This window comes from Eriocheir sinensis, chromosome 14 (genome assembly GCF_024679095.1).
Source record: "Eriocheir sinensis breed Jianghai 21 chromosome 14, ASM2467909v1, whole genome shotgun sequence".
Taxonomy (NCBI): Eukaryota; Metazoa; Arthropoda; class Malacostraca; order Decapoda; family Varunidae; genus Eriocheir; species Eriocheir sinensis.
Genome location: NC_066522.1, coordinates 10257753 through 10275252, shown reverse-complemented (window position 1 = coordinate 10275252; position 17500 = coordinate 10257753). Strand labels below are relative to the sequence as shown.

The window sequence follows — 17500 nt, the reverse complement described above, 5'->3', positions numbered from 1 at the left end:
TTCACTCATACCCATTTTCCTGACCTCTCTCCGTCCTTATCCTTGCTTATATATTCGTTTTTCCTATTTTCCTCTTTTTTTTCTCTTCCTTTTTTTCTCCTCCCCTGATGAGCGTCACACTTTTTATCTCTTCTTCTCGTTTTCCTTCACTTTTTCACCACTTCCATTGCTGTCTCCCTCTATTGATCATCCACTCTTCTTTTTACCTCTTTATCAAAATTATACATCGCTTCCTACTGTGGTCCTTTTTAACCTTTCTCTTTGACCGCTCCCTGAACTTTCCACTTTCCTTTATCATTTTATGCTTCTTCCTGCCCTCCTCCTTCTCCTCGTTCTTCTTCCTCTATATCCTCCTACCTCTCCTTCTCATCGTCATATTTTTTTTGTATAGAAACGTAGTGTAAGATGCCGGGAGTAATGCTATCCTTTTGTAAGTCATTGGTAAGATCTCACCTGGAATACACGGTGCAGCTATGTTCTCCTAATTGCAAGAAGGGCATAGAGTTCCTCGAGAAAAAGCAGCGATGTCCTACGAAAATCTTGCCATCATTAAGGACCGCCGTGTGAAGAATGATTCGAACAACCTCGACCACTTTATATATAAAAAAAAAGGAGACTGGTACGGGGAGATTTGATTTAGTTATGGTGTTGGTGTTGTATCCCATTTCACTGTCTCGTTCTTCTTCTTCTTCTTCTTCTTCTTCTTCTTCTTCTTCTTCTTCTTCTTCTTCGTTTTCGTCTTCGTCTTCTTCTTTTTCTTTTTCTTCTTTTTCTTCTTCCTCTTCTTCTTCTTCTTCTTCAAGCAATCAGTGAAGGTTTTCAAATACCTAAACAAATTCATGAACGTCGATCTCTCCAAGTTTATTGACCTCCCATCTAATCACTTCCACATGTTACCGAAGAACCGATATTAAGTCACTAGAGAGGTAGCCTTGTTATCAGTGAACAAGCTTAATGTTGCCTCCTCTTCCATGTTTTCATACGTCCTCTCTCCTCTCTTGGCACTCTCCCTTCCGTCATTCTACCTTCCATCGTCCCCTACATCCCTTCCTCCCGCCGACCCTACCTTCCTCCCTCCCTCCCTCCCTCGCTCCCTCGCTACCCCCCTCCCCCCTCCACCTCAATACAGCACCAGGTGACAGACAAATTGTTTTCTGGCGTGTAGGCGGTAATTGTTTCGTTCACAGTCTTCCGAACCATTTCCGGAGACAAATGGTCGACCTGAGATACTGGCGAGAACTTTTGCGACGACGACCACGGCGACGGCGGCGGCGAGGGCGAGGAACAAGAAGACCGAGTTGAAGAAGAAAGAGAATAAAATGAAAATGAAGATGAAGACAATTGTAAAAGCAGGAGACGAAAGGAAAATAAAGGGATAGGAAAGGTGATGGAGATGAGAAGGGAGACGAAGATAACAAAGAAGAATGGTAGAAAAGATGATGAAAAGGATGTGAATGAAGATGGAAGGAGAAGATGAAAACAAAAACAAAGGTGAAGATGAAGACAACGAGAACGTTTTGTCCTCAACTTGATGCTTTTCGAACTCTACGACATCATGGCTTTTTATTCTTCTTCTTGATCTTCTTCTTCTTCTTCTTCTTCTTCTTCTTTTTCAAGCAATCAGTGAAGGGGAAATTTCATGGATGTCAGACTTTTACGTCGTCCTCGTCCGTCTTCGTCTTTGTGTTACGCAGAAGAAGAAGAAGAAGAAGAAGAAGAAGAAGAAGAAGAAGAAGAAGAAGAGGAAGAGGAGGAGGAAGACGAGGAAGGGGTGAAAAAAAGGGGAGAAGAGGAGTAGGAAGAAGAAAAGAAGAAGAAGAGGAAGAAGAAGAAGAAGAAGAAGAAGAAGAAGAGGAGGAGGAGGAGGAGGAAGACGAGGAAGGAGAGAAAAAAAAGAGGAGGAAAAAGAGGAGTACGAAGAAGAAGAAGAAGAAGAAGAAGAAGAAGAAGAAAAAGAAGAAAATGCGGAAGAAGAAAAACGAAGAGGAAAAGCAAGAAGAAGAGGAAGGAAAGGAAAAAGAAGAAGAGGAGGAGGAAGAAGAAAGAAAGCGGCGGCGAAGCACGAAAAAAAAATAATAATAACAAGTAGTTTAATTCCAATGATTTTTTAACACTAAAGTCTTGGACGCGTTACCAAGAGTCAACCGTAATCGTTTAAATAATAATCATCAACGTTATTTCATCTTCTTCCCCTTCATCACCATCTTCTACTAATCCCTCTCTTCCTCTAACTGTCATTGTCGCTTCCCCCCATTTTCTTCTTTTTTTCTTCTTTTCTTCCACCCGGTTCCTGACACACCCGCTTATGAAGGTGACATCCACAAGAGGCGACGAGAAGATGAGTGTCTCTTGTGTTACTGTCTTCATCACCTTCGCCTTCAGCACCACCGCCATTTTCTTCCCTTCATCTCCCTTCTGTCGCGCGAGTCGGAGTAGATTTTGGGATTATTGCGTGTGAGTAATGGAAAAGAACGTGGTGATGATGGTGTGGTGGTGGTGATGGTAGTGGTGGTAGTGGTGGTGGTGGTGTGGTGGTGGTGATGGTAGTGGTGGTAGTGGTAGTGGTGGTGGTGGGGATACTGGTGGCGTTGGGAATGATAAAAATGAGAGTAACAATAGTGGTGAGGTTAGTAGTTGTAGTAATAGTAGTAGTAGTAGTAGTAGTAGTAGTAGTAGTGGTGGTGGTGGTGGTGGTGATAAAAAGATTGGTGGTTTATTACTCCACCGTTAAGTCGAGCCAAGAAGGAGGAAGAAGAGGAGGAGGAAGAGGCGGAAGATGAGGAGAAGGAGGAGGAAGAGCAGGGAAAGGAGGAGGAGGAGGAGCAAGAGGAAAAGGAAGAGGAAGGGAAAGGGAAAGGAAAAGGGAAAGGTGAAGGAGGAGGAGGAGGAGAAAGAGGAGTAGGAGTAAGAGGAAGAGCCGGAAGAGGAGGAGGAGGAGGAGGAGGAGGAGGAGAAGGAGGAGGATTTATGGGTTTAGAGGCGGAAAGTTAAAGGAATCGTAAATTGAGATCGAGCTGAGGCTTGGGTATTGTTGTTAATGGCGGTGTTGTCATCGATGGTGCGTTGCGGAGGTGTTGCGGTGGTGGTGGTGTGGGGGGGGGGCGGCTACGTACTGGTACTTGTGGTGATGTGGTGTTGCTGGCTGTAATGATGGTGGCCAGTGGTGATAATGGTTGCGCTAGCTGATTTGGTGGTGTTGAAATGGTGATGTTGGTTTTGTTGTGGTTTTGGTGGTGATGGTCGTTGTTAGACTGATGGTAAATGGTGATGACTGGTGTTGTGTTTCTGTGGTGGGGGTGTTGATGTGGTGGCAGTCATGGTAATAGTAGCAATGGTGTTGAATTTGGTGGTAGTGGTTGTGATGAAGCTGTAAGATTGATGGTAAAGGATGAAAGTGGTGGTGACTGGTATTGTGATTCTGCGGTGGGTGGTGGTAGTGGTAGTGGTGATAGCAATGGTGGTGTTGGTGTTGATGCTGGTGGTAGTGATGGTAGGAATGGAGTTAGGATTGATGGTGAATTGTGATAGTGATGATGACTGTGGTGTAGTGTTTCGGTTGTTGAAGTTCGTGGAGGTGATAGAGCTTCCGAAGGGCGCGAATTCTATATGGTGTCGTTTTCGTCTATGATACTCTCTCTTAGCTCAAGGTGATATTCCAGGTAAGCTAAACTGAAACCAATATCACTTCCCATGGGTCTCCTGTTTTCCCGTCAGTTTACCCTCCTATAATTCCTTCCCCTTCTGTCTCTCTCCGGGATGACCACAGATGTTGCGCCGACTAAACGAAACTTTCCAACTTTTCCGTCAATATACCCTCCTGTCTGTCTGTGAATCTGTTTTTTTTATTACAGCAAAGGAAGCAGCTCAAGGGCAAAGAAAATAACTGCGATAGAAAAGCCCGCTAATCACTCTCACTATAAACGAGAGTATAAAAAAGTGGCCAAAAGAGAGGTCAATTTCGGGTGGAGTATCGTCTCGCTATCTATCTATATGTCTCTCTATCTCTATCTATCTATCTATATCTCTACGTATCCTCTCGCTATCTATCTGCATCAATCTCTATTAAAGATTTTCCTCTCTCTTTTTCCGTCCTTCAATAAGTAATGCTTGGGCGATGTCTGGATTGAGAGGCCTTTGTATCTCTCTCTCTCTCTCTCTCCTTCTGTCTGTTTGAATACTGAGAAGACGTCCGGAGTAAAAGGGGCGTAAAGGACAAAGCCATTTTTTTCTAGTTCGCTCTAAGAAAGTCAGGCTACGTATCTCATGGGAAAAAATAAACAAGTTGCAATCGAAAAGTGACCTTGTATTTGGTGTCCTGAGGGTCGCTTTTTCCTTACAATATGTATCTTTTTTTTTTCTTAGGATGTGTAAATTGTCTTTCTTATAGTGGAAACTAGAAACAAAAGTGGCCTCGACCCTCAACCCCCTTCTTTGGATGCCTCATATGTGGGCTTTTGTGTCTTTCTCTCTTCCTGTATGAGTCTGTGTTTCTGTCTTTCCGCCCCTATAAATATTCTTCTCTCTGTTCAACTTTAACTTCCCCTGTCTCTGAAGTTGAATCGTCGCTTGTTGTTTTGATACTGTCTTGAAAAACGTCAGTCAAGAGGCGAGATTGTGTTCCTGAAATGTTTCCTAGAGTCTCCCTCCCTCTCAGTGCCAATCTATCTATTCCTGTGTATCTTTTTTCGCCATCTATTTATACATCTCTGTCTGTAGCTTTGTATCTATATCTCTGTTTCTTCTCTTGCTATCTATCCATATCCCCCTGTCTGTATCTATCTATCTTTTTGTATTTTCTCTTATTATCTATCTATATCGCTTTATCTGTATCTATCTTTCTGTATATCTCTGTATCTTCTCTTGCTATCTATCTGTTTATCTCTATCTCTATCAGTCTATCTATATCTCTACGTATCATCTCTTGCTATCTATCTATTTATCTCTCTATTTCTATCTATCTATCTATATCTACGTATCTTCTCTTGCAATGTATCTATTTATCTCTCTATCTCTATCTATCTATATATCTACGTATCTTCTCTTGCTATCCATCTTCATCAACCTCTATTAAAGATTTTCGTCTCTCTATTCCGTCCTTCAATACGTAATGCAGGGACGATGTCTGGATTAAGGTGTATTGTCAGGTGGTGTGGCGTGCACGTGTATTATGAATGCCCTACCTGGCTCCTGGTGTTGTTTTTTAGGTGTACGATTTCACTTTCGTCTTTTGCGTGCTGGTGTTGTTGATGGTGATGGTGGTGATGGTGATGAAGTGATGGTATTGGTAGAAGGGACTTATAAATAGAAAAATGGTTACGTATAGTTGGTAGTACTTGTAGTGGTAGTGGTGGAGGTGCATGGTGGTGGTAGTGATGATGGTGGTGGTTAGTTAATGAAGATAATACGTTGTTATGTCATGTCACATTTACAAGTTCTTAGTCTGTTGTTGTTAGTGTTGTCGTCGTCGGTAAGGGTGACTAAAAAGAAACGCGTCAAATTACTGAAGTAAGATATAAAATTAACGAAGGTTGTGGTGGCGGTGGTGGTGGTGGTTAGTTTCTTATTCATGTTAGACTCCGACTATTTAGTGCTTTGTTACACTTTCAAGTATACGCTGAAGGAAACAATTGTGGAGGTGGTGGTGGTGGTGCTAATGGAATAGTAATGATAGTGGTGGTGGTGATGGTTGTGGTGGTGGTGAAGGTGGTTGTGGTGGTGGTGTCTTAATTAATCGTTGCAGTTCCCCAATATTCAGTGTTTTGTTGCACCTCGCAGGGCCACTAAAGAGAAGAGCATTTGTGTCTCTTTGTTGTCCGCGGGGGTTCGATTCCCGCCTGCAAATTGGATTCAGGATGTTGCTTCGGACTTTGTTTTTGCGGGAGGGCATCGACGAGCCTTTGGGAGTAAATGTATCTTTGCACCTCTCGTCTCGTCTTGCTCGGGGAGATTTTTCCTGTTGGTTTTATCTTCTCGTGTGTCTTGTTAGGTTAGGCGTCGAAGAAAAAGGCTTTGATTACACTTTTGGAGGAGGTGGGAATTATACAGACAATTTCTTTTACTCTTTCCTAGTCTTGTTATCTTGATTGTGCCGTCAAGAACATTTGTCCGTCTGGTTTTATCCTCTCTTGTGTCTTGTTATGTGGTGTGTCGAAGAAAAAGGTTTGGTTACGCTATGAAAATGGGTGGAATTTATACAAAGACAATTTCTTTTTCTTTTTCTTAGTCTCGTTATCTTGATGTCTCGTTATCTAGTGTGTCTTGTCAAAAAACTTCGTGGACACTAAGGGAAGGATTGGAATTTATACTGATATTTCTTTCATTTTCTTAGTTTTGTTACACTGTCGAAAAAAAAAAGTTTTGTTTACGCAATGGGAAGGATTTTCTTAGTTTTGTTACACTGTCGAAGAAAAAAAAGTTTTGTTTACGCAATGGGAAGGTATGGAATTTATAGACGTTTTTTTTACTCTTGTGTTGTAAGTCGAAAAGAAAGCTTTGTTTATATTATGGGAACGTATGGAATTTATACTGATAATTTTCCTTTCTTTCTCTCAGTTTTGTTAAGTTGTATGTCGAAGAAAAGTTATTTGTACACTATGGGAAGGGTTGGAATGTATACAGACCTTTTCTTTTATTTTCTTAGTCTTGTTGTGTTGTATGCCGAAGAAAAAAAGCTTTGTTTATACTATGAAAAGGGTGGAATTTATGAACAATTTACTTACTTTTTCTTAGTCTTGTAATGCTGCCTGTCGAGTGAAAACAATATACTTTCTTTTCCTTAGTCTTGCAATGCTGTATGTCGAGGGAAAATCTTTATTATCGCATGGGAAGGGGTTCAATTAATACGAAGACAAGCTTTTTCCCTCTTAAGCAGCAACAAGCGGACAGCGGCAGCGAATCAGGGTTTTCATGTATCCTTAGGAGTGTTGACAAATACCGAGTTGTTTGCTGGATGTTGTTCGAAGGTCACGCGGTAATATTTCACGACTCACGGGTAAAACATCAGCAACAACAACAACATGTGAGCAGCGGAGGCGAGTTACGCTCAACATGTTGCCTCAGTTTTTGCTCTACGAAATTGGCGACGCTATCTCGTGTGCGCTGCGAACACGGCCAACCAATTCATTCCAAACGCGGCAAATTAGACACTCGTATTTTTTGCACACGGACACCAGCGAAGAACAGTAGCAGGGAGGACAACAATAACAACAACAACAACGACGACTGGAAGGGAATAGGGTTGTTATTGTTATTATGCCTTGTATTCGTGTTGGTTTATTAGGGTTCATTTAAAACGACGTCGACAGCAAACAACAGCAGCAGTGACAACACCAATAAAAACAACAACAACAACAACAACAACAACAACGACGACGACGGGAAGGGAATAGGGTTGTTATCGTTATTATTCCTTGCATTCGTGTTGGTTTATTGGGGTGCATTTAAAACGACGTCGACAGCAAACAACAGGAGCAGTGACAACAACAATAACAATAACAACAGCAACAACAACAACAACAGCGGGAGATAATCGAGTTGCTGCCTTTACTATTCCTTTTCATCGTGTTGGTTTATTGGTGTATATTTAAAACGACGTCGACAGCAAACAGCAGCAGCAGTAACAACATCAATAACCACCACCACCACCACCAACAACAACAACAACAACAACAACAACAACGAAGGGAATGAACTCGGTTGCTGTCTTTACAATTCCTATTCTTCGTGGGTATATCGTGGTACATTTAAAACAACGTCGACAAACAAGGAAACATTAACGGTAACAATGTAAAACAACAACAACAACAGTACAAGAACAGCAGCAGCCACGTAAGGGAGTTCCATCCAAAAGCAGATCAGGTGGCAGCACATCTTCAGCGAGGTCGATTGGTTAACATGACAACAGGAACGTTACGGGTTATCCTATATTTAGCAGCAGCAGGAGGAGGAGGAGGAGGAGGAGGAGGAGGAGCATCAACAACGGGGCCGAGAGGTTAATATTCCACGAGGGCGAGGGAAGAGAGGTGTCCGCAAAGGTCAGACAGAGGCAAGGGACGCGTCAGGACAATGATTTACCTGAGACACGCAACATTCCCTTACTTGGCCGACACACCTGACTGCCCACCCCTATAATGCAGGAGGGATCGGCCGTAGGTGACAGGTGGGACAGGGCTCGAACACCCGACACCCAATAAAACCCAACGCCCACAGTACCACCTGAGCTTGATTGTGATTGATGTGGTGGTCGTCGTGGTGGTGGTGATGGTGGTAATAAAAGGAAAAGAGAGAAGCTTGTGGCGGAGATACTGGTGGTGATGGTGGTGGTGGGATGGTTGATGGTAAGGTTGTGGTGGAGGTTATTTTAGTGGTTGGTTGGTGTGATGATGGTGGGGTCAGCAGGGAGGGCAGTGGCGGTGATAGTGGTAGTGAAAGGTTTGGTGGAGGTGGTGATAGCTGGTTTTAGTGTCAGGCAAAGCTGTGGTGGTGGTTGTGGTGGTGGTGAGGATATCGCTATTGGAGGTGTTGATGGTGGTGATGGTGGTGATAGGGACCAAGAAGATAGTGGTGATGATGTTAGTGGTAGTGGAAGTTGTACTGGAAGAGAGAAAGTTGTAGTGATGGTATTGGTGGTGGGGAGGAGGAATTAATCTGAGTGGTGTGGTAAATGACAAGAAATAGTTATGGTGTTACTAGTGGTGGTGGTGGTAAGGATGGTGGTGGTGGTAAGGATGGTGGTGGTGGTAAGGATGGTGGTGGTGGTAAGGATGGTGGTGAAGGTGGAGGTGATAGTGTTTGTCTGAAGGTGATAATTGGGACGTTCATCATTGTGTTAGTGAATTAAAAATGTCGGCGTTCATGTGGCTTCGAAAACGTCGTTAATCCAGAAGGGAAATTAAGTTTGAGGGTAAAAATATGAAGACGCTTTTTTTTTTGTACCTTCACTCCTCATCAACTACCCAAAGACAAGGACAAAGGCTAAGGAAATGACGAGGAGTTTTGTGGTGGAGGTAATGATGGTGGTAATGTTGTTGTTGATGTTGTCGTTGTTGTTATTGTTGTTGTTGGTAGTGGTGGTGGAGGAGGAGGAATTGACGAAGTTGATGGCAGTATGGTGAAGGTGGTCATTGGGATGTTCATGTTGTGGTAAAGAGAAATTGTTGGCGTTCATGTTCTTTGAGATTTGGTAAGCTCTCATGATGGCCGATTTTTTTCCCTTTCTTCACGGTAATAAACCTATATGAGTGGTAATAATGAACAGGAATCTTCAGAGCACTTATTATTGAAAGGACCATTCATTGCATCACTCAGCACAACAAAGAGAGTATTCGTTGTGGTGGTTATCCTAGGAAAGAAAACCTATTATAGCATTAACTAAGTATTCAGGAGCAGTAAGTAGCGGGCTTTTTTTATATATTTTTCTTTACGCCCTTGAACTGTCTCCTTAGCTGTAAAAAAAATAAATAATAATAATAATAATAAAAAAAAAACAACATCATATTTAACATTTAACATAGGGAAACGAACATTCATCATTAGACAAATAAAAAGGGAATTTACTGTACTAATCAACATAGAAGATAGATAACTCAAAGTAGAAGATAACAAAGGAAGTAGAGTGTCAAATGTACCAATTAACGTAGGGTAAAAAGTATTCGCTGTGTCAGTTTAACCATAAAAAAAATACTTTCATTATATATTCCATTTAACATTGGGATACAAAGAAACGTTATCTACCCTTTACCCCCGTCTCTTCAAACACTAAGACTACCTGTGGAGATCCTTTACTCTGCCTAATCACGTGTAATGCGGTTGTGGTGTGTCTGGGGCCGCCCTTCAGTGGATTAAATGCAAGGTGTTCAGCGGAGGTGGTCTCACAAGGGGTGTAGAGAAGTTGAACACCGACCACCTGTTGATGTTCTTACCTGTGGATTAACAAGGATGCTTTATTTCTACCTGAGTTAAATTCCCCATAAGCATCCCACTCGTTTGTTCTCTTGTAAGCTGTTTGATGATTTTTTCTTTCATGCTGTTCATTTGTACGTCGGTTTTTTTTGTCCTCTTTAAAATATTTCTTGAGTTTATTCTTCTCAAGTACGTCGTTTTCTTACATACTCTTCAATGTATATGAGGAGCTTTATTTTTGTTTTTCACTTCCTCTTGTGCACGAGTAGTTTGGTTCCTTTTGTCTACTTTTGCATGTGAGGATAAAGTTTGTATTTGTCTGTTCCTTGGCTGACACTCTTGCAATTACGTTCCACCACTCGTCCCTCTCCTTCCCCGCTTTCTCCCTTTGTCTCCTCTCAGCATCATGTCTCCCTTTAGTTCCCTCCTAACTTTCGTCCTCTCCGCTTATCCTGTCTTCTTTCCTTTATTTCCTGCTTCCTCCCGCTGTCACGTCTCGCCATCATGTCTCCCTTTCGTTCCCTACCAAGGTTTGCACTTTCCTCGTTTTCCTCTCCTTCCGTTCCTCCTTCTTCTCTCCTACTATTCTTCGCACTATTCTCTGTCTCTCTCTTTGCAGCAGCTCACTATCACCTCGCGTCCTCTTCTCACTTTCTCCCTCCACTTTCATGGCTTCTTCCCTCCTTTCGCTGACTTCTCCACTCCTCTCCTCGACCCACGTCTTCCCTCCTCTTCGTAGACGTCTTCCCTTCTCTTCCCTTTTCTTCACTCCCGCCCGATGGTCCCTTCCCCTGTGCATCAGCGGTTTACTGTCGCGTTACCTTTCTCTTCCCTCACAGGTCACACACTCATTCTCCCTCGGTAGTTTGCCTTCACGAACTTGCAGACACACAGACACACACGCAGAACTCCCCTTCATCGCCCCCCCCCCTCACACGCACACGCACAAGCACCCCCCGACACTGTTTTCCGTCGCGTCACACTAAGGGAACAGAGGCCGACGCGCGTCTACATAAGTCTCCCGTGCAGGCGACTCGGGTTATGGCGCCGCCTCTCGTTAGCCGCCGCTTAACTGCTACTCTGGCCCGTCGCTGCCGTTGTCGACGCGCTTTTAACGACGCTGACTCTGGAGGCTGCGGCGGATGACGGCTCGAGCGCGAATGAGACACTGAAGGGATGGATACGGGCTGCAATGGGCTGGTTTGGGCTTGGGTGGGCTTAGGGGGGGAGGGTTGGAAACGTGACAGTGCGATGAAAGGATGAGGAATTAGATGTTGCTTGGAATGGGCAGAGGTAAGCTGAGAGTGGCTGGGAAATGGAAACTTGAACGAAAGGATGGAGTGTGATGCTGGCTAGGAGTGGGGTAGGGGTAGGCTGGGGAGTGGATGGAAGGTTGAAGAGTAGATGCTGCCTGGAAACGTCTGAGGTAAGCTGAGAATAGGCTGGGAATAGAGACTTGGATGGAAGGATTATGTGTGAGGTTTTCTGGACTGGGCTTAAGGTTACGTGAGAGTAGGCTGGGAAATGTTAACTTAGATCGAAGGTGAAAGGATGATGAATTTGATGCTGGCTGGAAAGGGTTGAAGGTAGAATAGAGTAGGCTGGGAAATGGAAACTTCGATGAAAGGATGAAATATTAGATGCTGGCTGGAAGGGGCTGAGGGTAGATGAGAATAAGCTGGGGAATGGAAATTTGATTGAGGATAAAAGGATGAAAAGTTGGATGCGTGCTGGGAAGGGCTGGGGCAGGTCGAGGGTAGTCTTGGGAATAAAATTAGAGGTAGGGATGAAAGCCTGAAAGGAACCATGGGAGCTGGGGCGAACTTGGGCACGTTGAGGCTGAAAAGGAAGGCTAAAGGGGAGATACTGGCTAAAAAATAATAACTAGGGCAGGAATGAGAGGATTAACCCGGTAGCTGCGGGGATCATGTTTCTTAAAGGCCCCTCTAAGCAAACCATTTCATAATATCTATCAACGCATTTGTGATCAGTTTATGCATCATCTATTTTGGGGGGTTTATATCATGGCAAAAATGTGGCCCGTCACTGGTAGGTACACGGTAAAGCCACAAATTTGGCCCGTCGCTGGTACCGGGTTAAAGGGCAGGTGTTGGGCTGGGGAAGGCTGCGGATGGTTCTAGAGCTGGCGGATGATGGTTTAGGGCAGGGATGAGAGGCCAGTGGGATAGATAAAGACTGGGACGGGAATATAATGGTTGGGATAGGAAATGAAAATGGTAGAGAAAGAAGGATAGATGATTAAAAGGATTGGATGCTGGGATGAGAGGCCAGTGGGATAGATAAAGACTGGGACGGGAATATAATGGTTGGGATAGGAACTGAAAATGGTAGAGAAAGAAGGATAGATGATTGAAAGGATTGGATGCTGGTTAGGATAGGCTGATGGAGGGATGTGGCTAAGGCTGGTAATCTTAGACGCTTCCACCTCTCACATCAATTATCTCCATAGGCCAAAAAAGAGATCAGTCGGGTTCTCGTGAATGTTTTTTTAGGTTCGTGATACAAAAGGAGACCCAAACTGTGTCATAAAACTACCCATGGATATGCCCAGAAGTCCTACGAAAGCCTTGTCAAATATGTGTGCTTGTCCGCCGATATGTTTAAGAATATGATAAACACCTTTCACCAACACCAACATTACATACACTGGCAAAACATCACTAACAAGACGCATCAAACTATCTTATTCGCTTATATTGCACTCATTGATCACCACTAATCTTCACACGCACTACCTTATCGATCACCTATCACCATCGCCACACACCATTTCACCGTTTACATCATCATTCACTACCACACTCCCTCGCCTTTCATCCATCATCACCACCACACACCATCCCCAGTACCACTCACCATCACTCATCACTAATAGTTCCTACCACCACACACTCCTTAATTACTCATCATTCATCACCACCACCACCACTAAGGACACTTTGATTTGTTTCTCCATCGCTTCTTAATCTTCCTTCTCCCTTTTTTTCCCTTTGTCTTCCCATCACCTCTACTTTCCTTATCCTTTCTTTTCTCCTTGTCTTCCTACCGCCTCTATTTCTCTTATCCTTTCTTTTCTCTTTGCCTCTCCATTCTTCCTCTTTCTTTTGCCTTTCCATCTGCTCTTCGCTTTTCTTCATCTTCCTTTTCCCTCTTCTTCCCTCTGCCTTTCCATTGCTCCTTTTCCCTTTGCCTTTCCACCCCTTTTAAGCATTAATTAGCTACCCTCTCCTTCTTCGCTACTCTTTCCTTTGCTTTTCCACCTCTTCTTTTTCCTCTTATCACACACAACCTTATCACCATACTCACCACACCCTAACCACATCCCCCACACTACATCACCACACACATGCACAAAGACACTCCCCCACCCTCACTCCCACCATCCCAACCCCTCAACATCATCATCGCTCATCATCATCGTTACTCACCACCTGCTCGTCGTTTATGAACCACTCCAGCGTGGCGGCGGGCTTGGAGAAGAGGGACGTGCAGTTGACGGTCACCTGCTCCCCTAGTTGGTAGCTCGTCTTGGCGCCATCCAGGACGGGGGCGCTCTCCGGCAGGTCTGTTGGGGGAGTTGTAGAAAAGTGAGACGCGGGTGGGTAACGGGCGGAGAAGAAAAGGTGGAAGAAGGAAGAAGAGTGGTTAAGAAGAGGTGGAGAGCTAAAGGAAGAAGAGTGGTGGAAAGACAAAGGGTAAAGGGAGGTAACCGAAAGTGGAAAAAAATGTGGAGTCAAAGAGGAATATGAAAAATATGTGGAGGCCAAGAGAAGAGAAGGGAAAGGGACAGATGGGAAGGCAAAGCGAAAAGGGGCGATTGGAAGGGAAAAAGAGGGGAAATGGAGATATTGAAAGATGAAGAAGAGGCGGAAAAGCAAAGGGAAGACGAGCGATGGAAATGGAAAAGGGAGAAGGGAATGGGAAGACAAGGGGAAGAAAAGTGAGATAAAGAAGCGATGGAGAAACAAAACAAAGAATATGGAAAAGGGAGATAAAAGAAGAAATGACAGACCAAGCGAAGAAAATGAAAAAGAGAAGGAAAGAAGGGATGGCAAACTAAACCGAAGACGAGAGAAAAAGAAGCGCTGGGGAAGACAAAGGCGAGAATATGATAAATGGGTGAAGGAAAAAGATAAGGTTACGATGGGTAGGCAAACGGCAAAAAAAAGGGTACAAGAGAAGAGTGAGAAGCAAAGTATAAAAGAAAGAATACTGAGATCAAAAGACGAGAAGAGAAAAAAAAAACACGAGATCAAAAGAAACGATGGAATAGCAAATAGATGAAGACGGAAGAGAGGGAAGAGAGATTATAGTGTTGAAGGGGTGGAAAAGCGAAGGAAAGAAGAGGGGTAAGGGGCAAGGAGGAGATGGAGAGGGAAAAAAAAAAAAGAGCAACGAAAACAGTTAATTACAAAAGGAAAATGTGGAAGGTGAAAGCGGTAACTAAGTGAAAAATTTGAGATAGATGATAGAACAAAGAATATTTTATAAGGGGCAAGGAGGAGAAGGAAAGGAAAAAAAAGAGAGGCAGCGAAAACAGTTAATTACAAGAGGAAATTTTGGAAGGTTAAAGCGGTAACTAATGAAAAATTTGAGATAGATGATAGAACAAAGAATGATTTAGTTGTGGGAAGGTGGAGTCATCAAAAAAGAGAAAAAAAAACGAAGGGTCTGTGAGTGGAGTGTAGAGGGAGTGGAACATAAAAAAAGAAAATCATCAAAATCATCAAAAAAGAGAGAAAAAAAAGGAAGGGTCTATGAGTGGAGTGAAGAGGGAGTGGAACATAAAAAAAGAAAATCATCAAAATCATCAAAACAGAAAAAAAGAGGAAGGGTCTATGAGTGGAGTGTAGAGGGAGTGGAACATAAAAAAAAGAAAATCATCAAAATCATCAAAACAGAAAAAAGAGGAAGGGTCTATGAGTGGAGTGAAGAGGGAGTGGAACAAAAAAAAGAAAATCATCTCAAAATCATCAAAAAAGAATAAAAAAATCATAAAAAATCATCAAAAATCATCAAAAAAAGATAAAAAAATCATCATAAAAGAAAAACAAACCATAAAAAAATCATCAAACAAATAAACAAAATCATCAAAAAAGAAAAAAAAATCATCTAAGAAGAAAAAAAGAAAGGGTCTGTGAGTGGAGTGAAGAGGGAGTGGAACATAAAATAAATAAAAGAGCGTGAGATAAAGAAAACGGGATTGGGGAGGCGAAGGGTGTCAAGGTGTGAGAAAAAGATACAGCAACACAAGCCCAAAGCGATGAGAGACACGATGAATGGGATGGTAATTATTTTATGGTGTGTGGTAAAGAATGGCGTTGAATATGACAGTTTAAGGGTAACGGAGGACACTGGAGGGGGGAAGAATAAAACAATATCGTCACCTTCATAAAACATTTGCCTAAGCCATTTTTCAGCGATTTCCAGGTTTTTGTCTACATCAATTTTTCAACATGTGACGCCCATTAGTGTATAGTTGTCTTCGTCATTCAGGGTTTGAGTGTTCTAGAATTGGCCTTTTCAGTTCTGCCTAAATCTTAAGCCAAATGAGATAATGACAGTTCTTTTCTAATTTCCTGTAAAGTAGAAAATGTTGACTTAGGCGGTTTGTTTACGAAGGTGACGCTCTGTAACAAATTCAAAACTACGAACAAAGCATGGTGAGCACAGAGATATTTAACCCCACTCACACAAAACGCTTGAAAAAGAACACCAAATAAAAGACAGGATAAAAGAAATGAAGACCAGTTAGACGCGAGAAAAGAAAAATGATGAAAAAGAAACGTAGAACAAAGGGAAGGGAAAAATAAAACGGCATTAAACGAAAAAATAACCTTGAGATTATTTTATGGTGTGCGGTAAAGAATGGCGTTGAATAATATGGCAGTTTGAGGGTAAAGGAGGACACTAGAAGGGGAAAGAATAAAACGCTATGTAACAAATTCAAAACTACGAACAAAGCATGGCGAGCACAGAGATAACTAACCCCACACACAAAACGCTTGAAAAAGAACACCAGATAAAAGATAGGATAAAAGAAATGAAGACCAGTTAGACGCGAGAAAAGAAGAAAAATGATGAAAAAGAAACGTAGAACAAAGGGAAAGGAAAACATGAAACGGCATTAGAGGAAAAAATAACCTTGAGATTATTTTATGGTGTGCGGTAAAGAATAGCGTTGAATAATATGGCAGTTTGAGGGTAAAGGAGGACACTAGAAGGGGAAAGAATAAAACGCTATGTAACAAATTCAAAACTACGGACAAAGCATGGCGAGCACAGAGATAACTAACCCCACACACAAAACGCCTGAAAAAGAACACCAGATAAAAGATAGGATAAAAGAAATGAAGACCAGTTAGACGCGAGAAAAGAAGAAAAATGATGAAAAAGAAACGTAGAACAAAGGGAAGGGAAAACATAAAACGGCATTAGAGGAAAAAATAACCTTGAGATAGTTTTTTGTCCCTCACGACCCTTTACTGCTTTATATTTTATTTTTTATTGGTTCTTATTTCTATTATACATATAGAAGTTTTTTCATTTTTTTTATTACAGAGAAGGAGACAGCTCAAGGGCAAAAAAAAAAGGAAACAAATATGAAAAAAAGCCAGCTACTCACTGCTCCTATAAAAAGCGTTCAAAGGAGTGGCCGAAAGGGAGGTCAATTTCGGGAGGAGAGGTATTCTGAATAGGAATCCTCGAATACACTAGTTTAAGCTTTGATGTGGCTAGGGAGACAGAGGCTGGGAGTTCAGTATGAAGGGTAGATCTCTTTAAAAAAATATTAAGCTCTTTGCCTTGAAGTCGAGCCAACCAAAGATCATATACCTCTTTTTTTCCCTCGTTTGCATCTTATACGCCCTTCCCGATCCTTTAAATATGTCACACCAAAACTAACATAACCCTCCTTTCCCCCTTCTTTTACATTCTATACTCTTTTTCCGATCCCTTCAGCATGACACACCAATACTAACACAGCACTCGTCTTTTGCCTCTTTTAAATTATGTTCTCCATTTGCGATCCTTTCACTATGGTACGCCAATACTATTACTGCACTTTCCTTTAACGTCTCACTTCTTCCTTTTTTTAAATTTATACTCTTTCCGATTCCTTCAGTATGACACCATTACTAACACAGCACCTCTTTTACCGCTTACTTATTCCTACTTTTAAATCCTATACCCTCTCCCTGATCCCTGCAGTATGGCACAAAAGTATTAACACAGCAATCATCTTTCATCTATTATTTTCTCCTTATTTATATTCAACTCCCTTCACGGTCCCTTCAACATGACATACCAATACTATCACTATATTCCTCTTTTACCTTTTATTTTTTGCTTCATTTACATTCAACTCCCTTCCCGATCCCTTCAACATGACATATCAATACTATCACAATATTCCTCTTTTACCTTTTATTTTTTGCTTCATTTACATTCAACTCCCTTCCCGATCCCTTCAACATGACATACCAATACTATCACAATATTCTTCTTTTACTTTTTCCTCATTTATATTCGACTCCCTACTTAATCCATGCAGTATGACACACCAGTACTAACGCAACAT

The 17500-nt window shown here is 42.3% G+C and overlaps 1 protein-coding gene across 1 annotated transcript in view; it reads right to left on the bottom strand.

Annotated features, from left to right (window-relative positions):
- The window catches only part of LOC126998425 (cell adhesion molecule 1-like), a 143512-nt gene that overhangs the window by 30684 nt on the left and 95328 nt on the right, over window positions 1–17500 (bottom strand). The window contains exon 4 of the mRNA XM_050860092.1: window positions 13350–13486. Coding sequence (XP_050716049.1) covers window positions 13350–13486 — 137 coding nt within the window. The remainder of the gene's footprint in view (window positions 1–13349; window positions 13487–17500) is intronic.